At 40.5% G+C, this 18,616-nt stretch overlaps 1 protein-coding gene across 1 annotated transcript in view; it reads left to right on the top strand.

Moving 5' to 3' along the window:
* The window catches only part of LOC308333483 (integrin alpha-M-like), a 19,199-nt gene extending 2,724 nt beyond the window's left edge, over positions 1-16,475 (top strand). Inside the window, exons 5-30 of the mRNA XM_080789918.1 lie at positions 18-132; positions 485-621; positions 2,733-2,878; positions 2,971-3,121; positions 3,880-4,024; positions 4,107-4,180; positions 4,653-4,776; positions 5,722-5,861; positions 5,971-6,117; positions 6,210-6,422; positions 6,518-6,651; positions 8,084-8,214; positions 8,315-8,478; positions 8,579-8,704; positions 8,985-9,058; positions 10,041-10,182; positions 10,302-10,406; positions 10,542-10,621; positions 10,706-10,792; positions 10,917-10,986; positions 11,101-11,199; positions 11,946-12,032; positions 12,124-12,234; positions 12,549-12,662; positions 12,739-12,849; positions 15,264-16,475. Of these exons, the coding sequence (XP_080646044.1) occupies positions 18-132; positions 485-621; positions 2,733-2,878; positions 2,971-3,121; positions 3,880-4,024; positions 4,107-4,180; positions 4,653-4,776; positions 5,722-5,861; positions 5,971-6,117; positions 6,210-6,422; positions 6,518-6,651; positions 8,084-8,214; positions 8,315-8,478; positions 8,579-8,704; positions 8,985-9,058; positions 10,041-10,182; positions 10,302-10,406; positions 10,542-10,621; positions 10,706-10,792; positions 10,917-10,986; positions 11,101-11,199; positions 11,946-12,032; positions 12,124-12,234; positions 12,549-12,662; positions 12,739-12,849; positions 15,264-15,332 (3,096 nt within the window). The 3' untranslated portion in view covers positions 15,333-16,475. The remainder of the gene's footprint in view (positions 1-17; positions 133-484; positions 622-2,732; positions 2,879-2,970; positions 3,122-3,879; positions 4,025-4,106; positions 4,181-4,652; positions 4,777-5,721; positions 5,862-5,970; positions 6,118-6,209; positions 6,423-6,517; positions 6,652-8,083; positions 8,215-8,314; positions 8,479-8,578; positions 8,705-8,984; positions 9,059-10,040; positions 10,183-10,301; positions 10,407-10,541; positions 10,622-10,705; positions 10,793-10,916; positions 10,987-11,100; positions 11,200-11,945; positions 12,033-12,123; positions 12,235-12,548; positions 12,663-12,738; positions 12,850-15,263) is intronic.
* The last annotated feature ends 2,141 nt before the right edge of the window (positions 16,476-18,616 follow it).

Here is an 18,616-nt window from a genome sequence, read left to right as displayed (position 1 = left end):
GTAACTTTCCATTTCAGGCATGTGGCTCAACCATTCCAAGAGAGTGCACAACCATCACCACATACAATGGCGTATGCTTAGAGATAAATGCAGATGACACAGTTGGATCATTTGTGCCATCATCTCTTAAAAGTAAATAATTCTTTATGTTGATTTAAATCCAAGTACGTACACACACACACACACACACACACACACACACACACACACACACACACACACACACACACACACACACACACACACACACACACACACACACACACACACACACACACACACACACACACACACACACACACACACACACACACACACACACACACACACACACACACACACACACACACACGAGCTAGGGTGGGTGAAGTGAATTTGAAGAAAATACTGTAATATCAATATAAGGTTGTAGAGAAACAGCACAGAGTACAACAAACACAATATGACTATATGCCCTTATTCTTTTCTTCTCATCTTTTAACAGTGTGTCCTGCTGTTGCAGCAGATATTGCATTCTTACTGGATGGCTCAGGCAGTGTCTCGGATGAAGATTTCAGACAAATGAAGAACTTTGTTAAAAGTGTGATTACCTCGCTAATAACTAAAACTACACTCCTACAGGTGAGACTATAATATTATAATATATGATAAGTTAATTTCTTTCCAAAACTTTTGGGCCATATTTTATATGCTGTTGAAAGCATGCTGAAAGGATTAGGAAATAAATCGCACCTGTGTGAACTGAGCGGTGTAGGCTGCTCAACAACACCGCTGGCTGGCTGCAGCTACAGTATAGCTATATTGATCAGTGTGAATGGCCCTTTAGGCTGCTCAACAGCTGCAGGGTGACCTAAAGTGGCACTGGCCTCGTACTCAGACATACACAAGACATATATTGGAGGCACCGTCTATTTACCTTTGAAACGGTAACAAGTTGCGAGCGCACACTTCGTGCGCAGTTCAGTTCAGCAACTCATAGACCTCATTGAATGCATGCCGAGCATGCGGAAGCGCCGCCTATGCCCGTGCTCCGCGGCATACGTCGCCGACCCTACCCCTGCTCCCTTCTCAACCCAGCTCTGTGGTTGACCCTACCCCTGCTCCCTTCTCAACCCAGCTCTCTGTGGTTGACCCTACCACTGCTCCCTCTCAACACAGCTCTGTGGTTGACCCTACCACTGCTCCCTTCTCAACCCAGCTCTGTGGTTGACCCTACCACTGCTCCCTTCTCAACCCAGCTCTCTGTGGTTGACCCTACCACTGCTCCCTTCTCAACCCAGCTCTCTGTGGTTGACCCTACCACTGCTCCCTTCTCAACACAGCTCTGTGGTTGACCCTACCACTGCTCCCTTCTCAACACAGCTCTGTGGTTGACCCTACCACTGCTCCCTTCTCAACCCAGCTCTGTGGTTGACCCTACCCCTGCTCCCTTCTCAACCCAGCTCTCTGTGGTTGACCCTACCACTGCTCCCTTCTCAACCCAGCTCTGTGGTTGACCCTACCACTGCTCCTTTCTCAACCCAGCTCTGTGCTTTCCCTTTCCGTGATGGCCGAGAATATACACGGACAGTGGACACACGTACAGTATACATTCGTGGAGAAACAACAACAACACGGAACAACAACAACACACAACATGCCCAGCACGGAAAACGCAGTGGCCAAAGACACACACACTGTGCCATCTAATTTCCTTTATCTACAAAGTATTTGGGGTTTTCAGACTTTCTTGAAACTTCAGTAGGTCTGGTCATAATCAAGGTCAAAATTACATAAATGGGTCAGATCTCAGGAAAGGAGAAATGTTGTATTTGTATTTTTCTGCAAGTACAACCATGCTGCTTTTTATTCAAAGCAGTGACTGTCTAGAATTAACTATATTGATTAAATTATTCAAGTTAACAAAAATAGTAGGCTGGAGGAACGAGCCTTTTCCAATGACTAGAGGGATGGTTTCAAACATCTGACATGACCATATAGGACTATAATTCATCATTCATCAACGCTCATGCATACGTTTGCATATAGGTTCAAGGTTCACTTTTATCATCAGCAGTAATAATCACAAAGTAAAACGCATGTGAGATTCATGGTGCGCCAAAATAACATAACTGTGATGAGTTATTAAAAATAGTGATTTCAATCTTTTTCTATTGTGCCTGTGTTTGCAGTTTGCGCTTGCCCAGTACTAGTATACAAAGCCCCAAATTAAACAACAAAAGGGATGTCATTATTGCTGAAAGCAGCAGACTATTGATCACCTACCAATTGTCAAACGTTATTTTGTTTCAATATTTTGTTCACAGACAGGAGCCATGCATTGCTGTGGGCAGGTTAATAAGCATCTTGCACCAAAGAGTATAAGTTCCAGGTTTAGAACAGGACTCGGGATATACAGAATGGTACCATTCTAAGTGGGGATTTGTTTCCTATATGCGATGCACTGCTCCCCATAGCTGCGAATACGGACAAAGGCCTACAATGCGTAATTTCTGCTCATGCATATATATATATATATATATATATATATACTGTATATGTTTGGTAGATGAATGTGAAAAGGGCCCAGTTTGAGAAGAAAATAAAGCAGCAGCAAGTTCCTCCGAAAATCGGGAAAATAACTTAATAACTTAACTGCTTATGATTTTTTTCAACCACTCAATTGCTTGACTGTAATTGCAGCATACTGTATATTTCAGTGAATTCAATGTTTTTTGTTTTCTTTTTTGCAGTTCGCAGTTGCCCAGTACTCAACATACCCCGACATCCACTATCATTTTGATAATTTTCACACCTCAGGATCTTGGGGATCTCAAATTGATGGTATTAGTCATCAAGGAGGATGGACGTTTACAGCGGCAGCAATTAGACGGGTTGTGTATGTGTCTTTACGCATATTGACAAATTATGACAATGCACCTCAATTGTCAAACATTTTATGGCAAGTACAGTTCTTTTGTATTCCAACAGCCAAGGTGTTTTTTTAGGAAATAGAGGATCGAGACAAAACGTGAAGAAGTTCCTGATAGTCATTACTGATGGAGAGTCTACTGATCCAAAAGAATTACCTAATGCTGCTTCTCTTGCTGAAAAGGAAGGCATTGTTCGATTTGCCATTGGGGTAAGTTGTTAGTCGTCATTTAAAAATGTATATACTAAAAGAAAAACAATATATTATGTATATGTATAATATATATTACCAGACATTAATTCTAATCTTCACATACCTGTAGCTTATATTACTGAGAGTAGCCTACTAGGCCACTGAGGCAACTATTACTGTAGTTAAGCAGAGCCAGAGGGCCTTTACCCAGTGGCTATAAGAATGTAGCCCAGAGAGACATTCTACTAAAGTCTGGACCATGAAAATTAAATCAATAACATTATATAATATGAATATGATGCTTTTGCTCTATATGTATCTGTGTTGTTTATGGTATCTCCATAGCAATTTGCATGATCGGGTCCCCCAGCAAAGTAGGTGACTGTGCACATAGAAGTAGGATGCTTATTACTTAATCATTTTATACTGTATCTATGGTCTGGACACACTCAACACAAAGTCCTACTTTGCATCAAATGTTCGTAGTTGTATCAAATATTAGCAGCACCCTAACCCAAGATCTAGGATTAGTATTGGTCATAGCCTAGGGCATGACTACAAAAACCTACAGTGAGTAACAGTAGCCTCACTACCTTCAGGATCGATTCACTGTGATTACCATTTTATTTAGTTTCAGTACATGCTCAGTTGTGAATCTACAATGTCAAAGTTAAGATGAGCAAATAATTATGAACCAATAACTTATAATAAAGTTATAAACAGTACCATGGTCAGTAAAAAAAAACATTGTAAAAACTGAATCTTGATATCCTTAGGTTGGAAGAGCTTTTGATAGTTTGGAAGCAAAAGCAGAGTTGGACACCATTGCAACCAATCCATCGAATGTGTTTCAAGTTACCGACTTTCAAGCCCTTGATGGAATCAAGGAGGCTTTGCAGGAAAGCATCTTTTCAATTGAAGGTACTTTAGCAAGGAAATCCTTTTTTTCCCCCCCATTCATAATTTAGTGAGATATTTTTGTTGATTTATTTTGCCTTTACAGGTTCTCAGACAGGCGGTGGCTCATTGAAACTGGAAATGGCTCAAGAGGGATTCAGTGCTGCTTATGTACCTACGGTAATCTTGGTCATGTGAATTGGTATGAGGCATACATCAGATGGGCAAATTTAAAAAAATCTGGAGGTGAATGGCAAGTTTTGAATCTTGTTAAACCTGAAATACACATGGACAAAGCATAATCTTCGCCTCCTGGCCTGGCAGAGATAATTATGCTGATGGATGGATGGGTATGTACTATGTAGGTAGGCAGGTACTGTATTTATCCTGAGGGAAATTCACTGGATACTGCTTTGATTGTGCACTTTTTTCATTATCACCATTTACATACCACCTCAGGCTCCATTATGCTGCAGCCTGTGATATTAATAATTGCACGCTTTGTTAGGATCGTTTTAACAAAAATGCCCACTCCATTTTGCAGCCTGTGATATTACAATTATGAAGGAGGTAAGGCACAACCTGTGATGTTGACAAAAAATGTGGAAGAAAAATGTTCCATAAAAACATTGTTTTATTGTATGTATACTAGGGAGGATTCCAGGTGGCAGCTGTTGGTGCCTTCCAGTGGAGGGGGAGCTATAAGGAAGTCTCAACACGAGGCCAGAGTGAAGACTTCAAGGAGCTTACAGATATGGTACCTGACAGTTATCTTGGTGAGAAAGTCAATTCACTTCCCATTATGTAAAGAAGGAGGGGATCTCCTCCTTGTTTACTGAAAGTTTAAAAGCGGAGAAGATACTCTATTAATCCAACATGTTTCGACAACGGTGGGAATGTCAGAAAAGGTGAGCTCCATACAGTATATGGAGATCTAAGGGTGGCAGCGGGGGACCATAGATATTAAAAAATAGATGCCTCATTGCCAGTCATTGGCTGCTGCAGTTTGTTGGAGCCATGTGTGTGCACACTACGTCACGCTGCCACTCAAGTGACTACTGGCCAATCACAGCGCATCTTTTCCGGGACAGACCCTAACATGCGCTCTGTGATGCACACTCATGCTTCCGCGGGGCTTCGCAAGGAACCTCAGTTTTTTGCCCTCCCTTGAGCACATACGCTCCAGAGCCGAAAGGGCTACCTTTATATGTCTATGGCGGGGACATTCTCTTGACTGAAAGAGAAAACCAGTACTCACAACATTCTCTTGAGCGTACAGGGTTTGCCGAGGGCCCAGGTAGGGCCGGGCCTTAATTTTCGTGCCTGTTGAAAACTCTAGTTTTCGCCTGCTGCCGGGCGTGGCTGCACTGATAACTTTGAAGAGACATCGAAGAGGGAGGATGGATGGGGAAGGATCAACATATGGAATGTTAGAATAGGTTCTGACATACCGGTATATCCATAGATCTAAGGGTCTCAGGGTCTCCACAACTCCATCTCTGATGACATCACATGTCACGAGACCTGGGCACCATATGGTGCCCGACAGGCCGACACACAGGAAATGCACAATTCCATAGTTAACTGCGACCTTAAATCTCCTGCATGTTATAAGAACCATTTGGCCATCATTATATAGTGACTGTAGTCCAATGTAATTTCTTGGAAAGAATACCTACACCTACATGCACATCATTAATTCTTTCTTTCTTTTCTCCTAGGTTACTCCATGGCAATAGCCACAAGAAGATTTGGCAACATTCTCACTGTTGTAGGTGCTCCAAGATATAAACACACGGGGACGGTAATGGTGTTCTCCGACGAAGAAACCCAAAAGATTGACCCCTCGACAGATCCACAAGTTTGTGCTCCAAATATTATTCACGAAACATGAAGGAAAATAGTTTTTATTTTTAATTGTAATAAATGTGATTCTGCATCCTTTGAATGATGATTTCTGGCTTGCTCAGTTTCAGATTGGGGCATATTTTGGGGCAGAGGTTTGTACCATGGATGTGGATCGGAGTGGATACACTGACACCATCCTCATATCGGCTCCTTCATTCATTGAGGACGATCGAGAGGGCAGGGTCTACGTCTGCAGCCTTTATTACGGGGTACAGCATGTTTCACTTTCTGTCATCAAATTGTAAGAGGTATGACAATTAAACCTATAATTCTCATTCCTGTTTTTCTGTTTTCCCACTAGAAAGTACATTGTAAATTCGATAGAGAAGAGGTGCTGAAAGGTGTTCCAGGGGAAAGAGGAAGGTTTGGTTCCTCTCTTGCTCCACTGCCTGACCTCAACAGTGATGGATTCAATGATTTGGCTGTGGGAGCACCACTAGAGAATGGTGGTCAAGGAAGCATCTATATTTTCCATGGTGATAGAAGACAAACCGTCAAACCGATGTACTCACAGGTGTGTGTGAGTCAGAGGATAATCCAGATTCCATGGATTCATGCAAGGTTCTAACTGTATCTTAAAATATTGTCATTCCTTTCTTTCTCATGTAGAGAATTCGTGCCTCTGATGTCGAGCCTGGACTGCGCTTCTTCGGTCTGTCCATTAGCCAGTCTTCTTTTGACCTCAGTGGAGACAGTCTGCCTGACTTAGCAGTGGGTTCAAAGGGTGCTGTCCTCCTACTCAGGTAATTATAAGACTTTGGATGGCTGTACTTGTACACTGTCACTAAATACATCTTAAAGGAAAAGAAAAAATAATGGTGTAATTCTAGTATTCTAAAACGGTTAGTCCCAATACTTGATTCCGATTGGCTGGTTTCTGATTAGACCGCGTAGTAAATCACGATAATCTACACCTTAAATCAGTTCCCAGGTGCGTTACAGTGATCCAGCATATCTGTAGCTGAACTAGGGAAGGGAAGCGCTTGATGTCCTTACAAACCCTGGCCGTGCGGGCGTCTAAGCACCACCCGTGCATGAGGGAGAGAGAGAGAGTTGAGAGCGCAGATTATGTATTCCTCATGGGTGGGAGAGAGACAGTCAGTGTCTGTCAGTCAGTGCGTGAGCGGGTGAGTGGGACAGCAGTGTAACAACTGGAAGAGCTACCGTATTTAAAACGAGATTTTAAGACGTTTTAACATCATGTCAACGCCGCCACACACATAATATACAAACATACAAACATTTCAATATGAAAAACTACAACATCAAATAATCGAATGAAGTGCGTTTTAAAGAACAATTTTTTGTTTCTTACAAAATCACGACCGTATGTTCACCATCAATGAGCTGGCAACCGGAAGTGTAGTCCGCTTGCCAGCCCATATTAGAGCCCCATTGTGGACCCGGACATTTTGAGTACCCTAAAGTTTTATGTTAGAAATGTTGAGTATGGGTCCCCAGCATTTAGAAACTGCCGGATGCCAACTTGCATATGTTGGGCAATTTTCATAATTAGCATAATACGCTGGGGTAACATTAACATCCAATATAAGGCAACATTTTCAAAATGTCATTATGCTTAAGTAGCATGTGACGGGTCAAACTAGGGTTTTTTTAATGATTCTGAATCCATTGCAAGCATTAGTTTTGCACGAGAAACACTCATTCAGCTAAAAACGGCCATAGCCGTCATGAGGTCAGTGGCTATGGCCAAATTTAGCCAAAGGAGTGATTTTTGTGTAAAATGTTGCCTTATATTGGATGTTAATGGTACCCCAGCTTATTATGCTAATTATGAAAATGTCTCAACATATGCAAGTTAGCATCCAGCAGTTTCTAAATGCTGGGGACCCATACTCAACATTTCTAACATAAAACTTTAGGGTACTCAAAATGTCCGGGTCCACAATGGGAGAGGGGAGTTGCACCACTCATTTCACACGGTTGTGATTTTTTTAGTCCTTCACTGCTATGCAGGTTCCATGGTCCATGGCAGTAAACTGGTACATTATAAGCTTAAGAAACTAAAATAGAAGAAACATTTTTAAATACCGTATGTCACTTAACTTTGTCATTTCCTTTCCGTACCATTTTACCATGGTACGCTTAAGGTACTATTGCCTTTTCCCTTACTAAGTAAAGGTGATTCCAGTGAGTGATTGTGTCCATCTCCAGATCTAAGCCAATAGTAAAGGTGGAAGCATGGGTGACATTCAGCCCACACCAGATCCCCATCAACAACACAGACTGCGATTCTCTCTTGAAAAACACAGCTGAAGTCTGCTTCAATATGATTTCTCACTCAGGTATTTTTCAAATTTCCTCCAAGTCTATACACCACAGAGCCATTTTAGCATTTAAAATACTTTTATGTAAAGAGTAACCTTTTAATGAAAGTCTAAACAGTTCCAGCTCAAGCACGGATTAATTATACATTGGCATTGGATTTAACCCACAACACTCCAACCAACCGTGCTTTCGTTGAGATGCCAAAACAACGAGAGCTATTCAAGTCTTTTACCCTTGAGACGGGAAAGCCAATCTGCTTTCCAAATATATTTGACATTCAGGTAGGTTGGAAATGTAAAGAAGCATGAATTAGAGAAATCTTTTTGTTTGAAAGTTCGACTACTTTATGAATCTTTTCATAATAATGCCCTCTCATTGCAGGCTTGTCCAGAGGATGCTCTGCATGAACTGTCTAATGAACTTAGATTCACCTTTGAAGGCATTCCATCTTCAGACAAGCTCAGTCCAAGCCTTGAACAGCAAGCTCAAAAAACAACCTCTCATCCTGTAAGTTATATTTAATTGCCTGTCACTCTGTCTGTCTGTATCGTTTCATGGGTTCAAATATTTACTCTATACAGCAAAGGTAATTATTTTATTTAGAGTTTGAGAGAGGTCATAAATGACAGACTACCCTTAATTGGAATAATCGATATACTGTATACTGTAGCTAGCTTTAGGGTTCAGAGTAAATGCATGATCAAACAGCTTGTAAGACCATCATGCCATTATTGCTGTTTGAAATAAAATGTGATTAACATGGTTGACTTCCTTCCTTGTACAACAGTTAGGGTTTGAAACCAACTGTGGCATTGATGATAGCTGTACAGACAACCTCAAAGTTGATTTCAACTTTACCAGGTGAGACATAATGTACGCATGTCCTCTCTCTAAGAGTGGGGTTGCTTTGTTGATGAACCAGTACCATTTCTTAGAAATTCTTACCCTGAAAAAGGTTTTAATAAATATGGAAAATCTAAAGCCTTGAGTTGTGGCAGACTGTTGGACTGTCAAGTCTAGTTATAATTAAAGGACATTTAAAAACAACTTTCCTTTACCACAATGCTAGACCACAAGGGATTTAATACATAAATTAAAAATCACACCTGTGTGAACTGAGTGGTGCAACTCCCCTCTCCCCCTGCCCCCCCCCCCCCCCCCCCCCCCCCCTCTCTCTCTCTCTCTCTCTATAGCAGGCAACAGTGCAGCACTATCTCTCTCTCTGTTTCTGGCACAACAGCGCCACTTTTGCCCCTACTGGTACTCTAAACTATAGTAACATAGTCACATAGGACGGACATTGCTGATCCTTGGAGTGGTTGCACCACTCAAAAACACAGACAAGGAACAAGACACACAGCACAAATGCACAAATAAACAATAATAAAACCACAAAAAATATTCAATGTACTAATCAAACAGGGAGGGGGAAGCTGTTTTGACAGCAAAGACCACTGAACTTAAGTTTGGGTCAGAGAGCTAGGTCAGTCGACCTAAGAGACTTGGTACTGTAGAAGGAGGGGTTTTGTTTGACCTTCATGAGTATACTCAATTACTCACTGTTTAATATCTATTAACAAAAATACAACCAATTCACCAGAAAGTAATGTATTTGTCTGTTGTAACTGCTGATAGGTCAATGTTTACATACAACCTGACTGGTCATGGTCACTGACATCCCTCTTTAATAGCAGTTGACCAACAGAAGATATATTTTTAATTTCTTTACATGTCTCATATAAAATCAAAGTGAACGGCAAACATGATCTTGCCCCTTTCCCCTAATAATTCCTCATACACTTAAGTAGACACAATGTAATAACTTCTTTTGTTTTTGCATCAGCTCTACAGAGGTTAGAGTGGGCATAGATGAACTGTTGATCGTAACTGTGTCAGTTGAGAACAGAGAAGAGAACTCGTACAACAGTCGTGTCACTCTCACATACCCTCCTGGGCTCTCATACAGGACGTTCACCATAAAGAAGGTAAATAATGCCAGGGCATCAATGCAACATAACTAACCCCAAGTTCAGCCTTAATAAGTTGTCGTTGGTCAAAGATGGTGTGATTAACATGTCTTGTGGTTTTCTTTGTCTTTACCAAGGGAAAAGTGGTATGTAACTCTGTAGAGTCAGACAGTGAGGATGGTTTATCACGCGGGAAGAGTGACTGCACCATTGACGAGCCTATTTTCAAAAGCAATGCCAAGGTTAAACTTTTACATTTCTAACGTTTCTTAGGTTCACACACCTCTGCAAGGACAATCAGATATGAATATGAAAAACAAATTAACTGAATGGCAGTTCATATTGCACTTCCTCTGATTCCTCTCATTTCATTCTAGGTTGTTTTCACTGTCTCCTATGGGATCAAAACCAACACTGAACTTCACGGAAAGATGCTTCTCACTGCAAATGTCACAAGGTACTGTGGTGGAAAGCCCTGCCTGCACTGTGTGATCGTGTGCTTTATATTACATTGCTAGGAATTATTTATCTTCTGTTTCAGTGGAAATGCTGAGCATTCAAAAGAAAGTCAACTTTATCAACAGAAGGAGATTGATGTGAAGTACAGCATTTTTCTTTCCATTTCCAGGTTTGCATTGTTTCTTGTCATTCACACTTTTAGGTTAAAATATTATTCATTTGGAGCAGATCAAAACTTGTTAATGTTTTATAATGAAGTAAAACAATCCTTAAATAAAATGTTTTCCATTCAGTTCACACAGGGACACCAATTTTACTTTTGGAAAAAACGATCTGCAGACACCACTTAATCAATCAATTACGGTAAAACAGCTTATGTATGCTTATTAAATTCAGCTTTTAGGTTTACTGTTGATACTGACATATCATGCGACATCAAGGGGATACTTATTTCTATCATGTTCTATCTCCTCTCAGGTTTTGAATTTTGTGAGAGCCTTTAATGTTACTGTGGTCATCAAGGTGCCTGTGAAGCTGGGTAAAAAGGACATCTGGGTGAATCCTGGTACTATAAAGGTAACTCACATGGATGGACACTTCAATACATGTTGGAGCTCACACACACCAGTTGATTTGAGTTTTTTCTTTTTTTTACAATTTTATATATACATTTTCAGGTTTACAGACTAGAAAAACAAACAAACATAAAACTGGCCACTGTAGATTTTTTTTAACTTGTCCCGTGTGAACAAGACAAGGCTGGCTATGTCACTTCAGCTATGTTGTCGTGTGGACGGAGAGTTTTTTGTAAATGGGGCCGTGTAGATGCATGGCGACACAGAGATTTTCAAAAACGTTTATAAAAAAAAGTACCTGTGTACGTGTGTGTGGACGAAGCCTTAGTGATTCATAGATAGGATGTGAAAAAGTCTACCATTGTGAAACAAGTCTCCTAGAATCGGGGGATTGATTCATAATTGTATATAAGTCGTGTGAGGGAGTTAGAGTAGATTCAAAATGTGGAATATTTTTGCGTGTATAGTCTCTAATCTGGAGGTATTGGAATAATGTTGCGTTCACGCGGGGCAGATAAACGATGCAGTCTACCATTCGTTGATAATGGAAGCCAGCAAAGATGGAACGATGCATGTAGCTGCTCCAAATCAACTCTAAACGTGTCATTGCATCGTTTCATCTGCCGTTACGCCAATACCATACAAGCATTGTGTAAAGGAGGCAAAAATATTATGAGTTAGGGTTATTTGATCCAATATTGACGTGACTCTAAGGTTACATTTTCCATTTGACTAACCAACTTTCAGATTCCAATTCCAGGCTGCAGCAGATATAAGGACGAGGAACCAAACTTCCCAGATTTTGTGGATAACATCAAGAAAAGTCATACAGTGGTAAATATCGCACGCACACATACACTTGCTTAATTATTATACGTACAGTAGGATATGTTGAAAACATTAGATTTCCTTTAATTGCCCATAGAACTGTTCCGTTGCCACGTGTGCAGTGTTCAAGTGCAAGGTGTTCATGATGAAAGATCAGCAGGATGTTTACCACATCTCTGCTAATCTGAGCTCAGGATGGATCGAGCAGGTGAATATGTGCTGTTTATTCAACACTGAATATTACATTTTGAATCATTGCCATTTACAATGGGTAAAGTAAGGGAACTGTAGTGTTAAATTACGTCAATAATACATTTTACACTAAGTTGACACAATAAGTAATCAATGGTGGTGGAAGATGGATAGAATATACAGCATCTAATATCCTTGGGAAAAATAGAATAATTCCCATATCTTTCCTCAGATAAAAATGTGGGTTTCATGCAGGTTCCAAAAAAGAAGTCTTAATTGTCTAACAAAGACTGCAACTCATCCTCTTTCCTCTTTACTTCTGACCCACAGATTGGTCTCAAGTCTGCCAAATTCAGTTTGATCAGCACAGCCACTTTGGAGTATGACAGAAACCAATACATCTTTTCTTCACCAGAGTCTAACAACAATCCCCCAGTTCGAAAGGTAACAGTCTGTTAATTTCTCTCTTTGGCATTTAGAAGACTTTAAATATGATGTTGAATGTAATTGTTGTTCTCAGATTGTGGCCACAGTAGAGGTGTACACTGAGACAGACCTCACCAACTGGATCATTGGTGGAACCGTGGGAGGACTTGTTCTTTTGGCTTTGATCACTGCTGGCTTATATAAGGTAATACACTGTATATACTGTACGTTCATTAGTTACGGTTGTATGGTTTGATGAAAGCACAAGTCATACAGTATCTTCATGAACAATATAATAAATACAGAATGATGTCCCATATCATATTATGATCTGGCAGCCCTTCAGATAGTTTATATTAAGCCAGCTATCATGATTCATGAAGTAGGCTATGCATGAAATCCCCAGATCATCGCATAGAATCCCATGGCAGCCATTTTGTGCACGTTAGGTACCCTACCCTTGCATATCGCAGAAGTGACTTATTTGTCAGATTAGTGTGAAAACCTGCAAAACCTGTCAGTCCGTCCGTCGATCTGTCACGCCACCATATATGGCCGTCAGTCCATCACGTGAAGATCACGACACTGACCTCATCAAACCCTGGATAGCCATACATGGAGAAGACTGGATCATACTAGATCTGCATATATGGAGCCGGCCAGCAACTCTACATCTGACCTCAAACCTCAAACCCTTAGATCTCCATATATGGAGCTGACCTGTTCTGACATTCCATATGTTGATCCTTCCCCATCCATCCTTCCTCTTCGATGTCTCCCTTTTGACCGATACCTCTCCATTTAAACTCTAGAGTTCTCAACAGGCCCGAAGATTAAGGCCCTACCTGGGCCCTCATCAAACCCTTTGCACTCAAGACACTGCCCCCACTGCCACCCTTAGATCTCCATATAAGCTCTGACATTCTCTGACATTCCATATGTTGATCTGACCTCATCAAACCCTGTACACTCAAGACACGCTCCATATATGGCCAGTACAGAATTCATTCCATATGTTGATCTGACCCCCCCATGCCAAAGCGCAGTCTGCCGTCACGCAGGCGGATGCATGCCGATTCATACTCCTATTTTACTGCTGTTTCGGCGCTGTAGTGCCGAAATGATTTAGGCTCCTCAGAAAATTTCAGTAACACCGAAGAGCCGACTTTAGGACGGTACCCGCCCCGAACCTCAAATGACGTCAAATTGTAGGCTCTACAGCGCCGAACCGACTTTTATTCGGCTCTAAAATAGGAGTATGAATCGGCCCTTAGGGTGAGGTCGCTTCTCGCCCTCAGGCGTCTTACTGGTACTGTATCTTTGGCTTTTTCAGGGATGCAAATTATCGATTAATACATTAATTAATATTGAACCTTATCAACCGTTAGTTAATCTTCTCGCCCTCAGGGTGTCTTACTGGTATTTATTGTTGTATGCCAGTGTATGCATACAACGCCCCAACCAGATCATCATCATAACAGTAACCTTACCAACCGTGTCTAACCTTTTATATAAAACCCATTCTCACAATTTGATTGGCTATAGGGCACTATCATAATTCCATTCTATCAAAGTTATTATAGTTAGCTAAAACTGAAACTGAAGAATAAAAAAAATACTTTTTTATTTTGTCCAATCTGTAAGGTAAAGTATGTTAATACAATATAACTTATAGAGCGTCGCAGTCGCGCCCCCTCGAGAGACCCGGATAAGAATTCCCTGTTCATTTTCATCATAGACTTTAAAAAAAAAGACTTCATAGACTTTTCATGACAATAAACACAATGTTATGGGCCGAACAAAACGGCAGGTTACAACACTTTTTGTTGTTTTTCTTCTTTGTAATTATTTGTTTGGTCCAAAATATTGTGTTTGGCTTCGTACGATGCTTAAAAGGTCTTTAAATGTCTATGGGGAAAATGCATTGGGAATTATTTCCTGGGCCTGTGCCTGTCAGGGGGCTCTAGTCTAGTCTATAGAGTTGGGGTGGTAGTATTTTTGGCTCCCTGCTCTTCTATTGAGACAAAAAAGGTCATGTCTCACCAGTAGACACAGGATCTCACACGAATCTTGACCTGATGGTCAAGATTTTATGTATCCCCTGAGCAAGCAGGCAGTAAAATATCAGCACTTGCGCAGGAAAACCGGGTTCAAATCTGGGGTAGAAGAGGAAAGTTCCACAGTGCAGCTTTAACTAACTAATAATTTAGTTACTTAGAATAAAATCAAATCATATGGATCTCCCGGATTCAATGGGAATAGGGTGGTTCCAGTGTGGAAGTGAATGTCTGACTTCATGTGACCAGCGTGTAATGTCAGTCTTGTAGGACGCGTCTGTCAGTCAATTACAGTTTGTCCGTTTGCCCGTCCATCCACCGTTTTGGTACCAAACAACATATCTTGAAAACTATTGCCATAGACTTTGCTGTGCACATTCCTGAACCCGAGGATGGCCCCTACGGTTTACGGTGACAGAGTTGTATGCAGCATTAGCGCAGATATTAACACGCAACAGCACATGCAATTTGTCCCATCGAATCATTTGTTTAATAATTGTTAATGCTGCATAATTATGCTAGTTTTTCTCCTCATGTGAATGTTGCTGTATTCTCCACTCAGGCTGGGTTTTTCAAGAGTCAGTACAAGCAGATGATTGCTGATCAGGGTGGAGAAGGACAGGCCCTGTAGACGGTGGAGCAGAACCACCAGAGGAACAACAGTGAACACACGGGACACAGATCAGCCATGTACAGTACAGAATGGACTGTACTTCATGCATAGTATTTTGTACTGCACTGGATCATTCCATTCTGTTCTATTGTTTATTTCATCCTTGCTCATTGGATTTCATTGCAGATCAATTGTAAAATAGCATGGTATAATAATGACATTCCACTTTAGTACATCAGACAAATAACACATTTGCTCAGTAGAAAACATTGTGCCATTGTAGTAATTGCAGAATGCAATGTGAGACTCAGGTTGTACCTTCTCTTCAGTAAACAACATAGTTTATTAGAAAAAGTTACAGGTCAATCTGGCTTGCTGTTGTGTCCAGTGCCAGGGACAGGGTTAAGGCCCGGGCTTTTTGTTCGACTACAGGTGGAATTAACATCATTGACACTCATGTACTGGCATGTATAGCATGTGTGTTGGGTATGCACGGGTTAGGTGTTTATGCTACAGATCTCTTCTGCCTTCTGTGCGCGTATCTTAAACATGTCCACAGGAGGACACAGAGGGTGCATGTGAATGTGTGTGTGTTAATATAATAATGTGTATTAATATACAACAGTCTACATTTCTTATAATACTATGTTGGTTTGAGATTTTCTTTTACATATCCACATACGGTATTTTTCTCCACTGTGGATAATATATATTTTATTCTGTTACTGACTGGGGGCAGGTTTTGATTTAGCTATATAATTAACATAAGCTAGCGTTCTCTTTCTAATGTATGACAATGTTTTTCATCATGCCTTAAATTACCACTGGTAATATAGAATTTTGTAGTTTATATTTTGTCAATTTGGGAACAATCTTCTTCAAACTAATCAGACTCAACCCGTATGGCATTAAGTTGTGAGTAAAACTAATTTAAGGAATAGTGAAACGAGCATATTTATCTTCTTTTCAATTAAGCATGTTCTGCATGCTTAATACAAAATATTTAGTACAAAAATGTAAATGCCCAAATCCATTTATTAATTTATAGTTTGTGTGTATACATTTATATAGTACATAGGATGTGTGTGGGAGAGAGATTATTGTACTGTAATATATATCTATACACATCTAGTATTCATTATTTTTGCAAAGCACATTAAGTTTACTCTAAGTTTACTCTATTAAAATAAATATGTTTTAATAGACCATTTGGCATTATTTCTCAGATCACACACACACACACACACACACACACACACACACACACACACACACACACACACACACACACACACACACACACACACACAATCTATTACAATTACAATCTAGTATTTCATATAGATTTCACTTCCATCCTATACCAGCAAAGAAAGGAAGTGAACACAAAAGGAGAAATAGAGCTCTTATTTCAAGCAGTACATAAAAAAAGAATTGCGACAGTATATGTTGTTGCTTAGTGAATGTTATACGGCAGGGGCTCCAAAACATTTTGAGCTGAGACCCAAAAGATTAATTTGGTGTCCCCCCGCGACCCAAACGTACAAACATTATATACAAATATTAATAAATGAATTACTTAATAATAAATGAATTAACCACTTAAACTATTAATAGTACATAATAATTATTATAATAACAATAATAATAATAATTACTATTAATTGTAGATCAGCTATTCTTTTTCTTTTACATACATCATTATGAAATTCAAGCACCGCTGTGTGTGTGTCTGTCCACTTCCGCATAGAGCAAAGCGCCTCCTCACAACGCCACAACGCACAGACAGCCTCACGGAACCTAGCACCGCACAGCCCTGTCCTCCAACCTCTATCTGCCCCGCATTACACACGCCAAACATTCTAACAATCATCTTAATTAAATTAATTTGCGTCAAAAACAACTAATCTCCCCGGAAATCACGTGTCACCAGTGAAATGGAGTTTTCCGCGCAACATCTGTTTCGACACCACACTGTCCGCTCCCTCCTCTACCACCTTCTTCGCCGTGCCGTACACATGAGCTACATGCACGCTGAAAGCCTGGACACTGACAACGACAGGTTACAGCCCTGCGTGCACACAGCGTGACAGACTGCTTATCTGTCGGGGACTCTGGGTGGCCAAATGGAGATGTTTTCTTAACCGCCTACCGTTGGCACACAACAACAACAACAGGGTTTAACTCCACCCGGACGGGGCATTGGCAACAGTTACAATACTGTGCACTTTTATATCTGTTGGATCATAACATATGAATACTATAATCCAGGGAAGACAGATCCCGTGCCGTCGGAACAACAAAATGACAAAAATACATAGACGGATGCAATGACCAACGCTGGCTCAGTAGCTCACGAACGACACATTCCAGGCAGAATGTCACCACCCAATTTACATCACACATCAATGGTGTACTTATGATTGTACTGCAGAATTTTCTTGCAAAATAAACTAGCCTACTAATTAGCCTACTTTTGTGCCCAACCCAACTTCCCAAGACCATCTGTAAACAATTAGCCCCCTATCAGTAATGTGATCTATTACATCACATTACCCACACTGAACATCATTTGCTGTTCATATATTCAGAACAGGTAAGGACTAGTCTTTTAAATTATTATAATGTACATTTCTGAAAACATTGTATGAAAGGTTTTTACTTATGACCCTTAAAAATGGGTCTGTGACCCAAAGATTTGTCCGAGCCATATGGTCTGGGAAATATTACTACGGTATGGAGAAGTTGCAAGTTTGCAACCATTGTTTTGTTGTATATAATATAAATCATGACTACCGGTATCTATTGCACTCAAGGCCTGTTGGAGGAAACCATTTAGAGACATGATTCTAGAGGCATGTAGACATCTAAGGGGAAGAACGATCAGGGTTGATCAACTGAGCATCCTTTTATTTCTACCACACTTCCACCTTAGTGTGGCAACCTTATCTAATTAGTCTTTGCTGTGGCTGAGCACCCACTGCTCATGAACGCGTCCAGAGAAAGCGCACCCTATACCTTCAGATAAATTGTTGTTACATTGTATTCTACACATTTTCAACATGAAAAGTATCTTGGGGGAAGTAGAGACATAGATTTGTAATGAGATTGAAAATAGGGGTGGGCGATATGGAAAAATCACAATATTTTTTTCAAGCAGTATCACGATACACTATTATCACGATATTTCATGTGTTTATGGTTATTACAATCTACGGAGCCGCTAAGTTGTGTTGCCTTTGTGACTATACTTTTATTAGAATGACTGTCATTGTGTTGTTTTTTCTTGAAAGCATGAAATC

This window comes from Protomyctophum bolini (assembly GCF_963924005.1).
Source record: "Protomyctophum bolini genome assembly, chromosome: 18".
In the NCBI taxonomy this organism is placed as follows: Eukaryota; Metazoa; Chordata; class Actinopteri; order Myctophiformes; family Myctophidae; genus Protomyctophum; species Protomyctophum bolini.
Note: the sequence above shows the minus strand (reverse complement) of the source record. Positions and strands in the feature narration are given on the sequence as shown.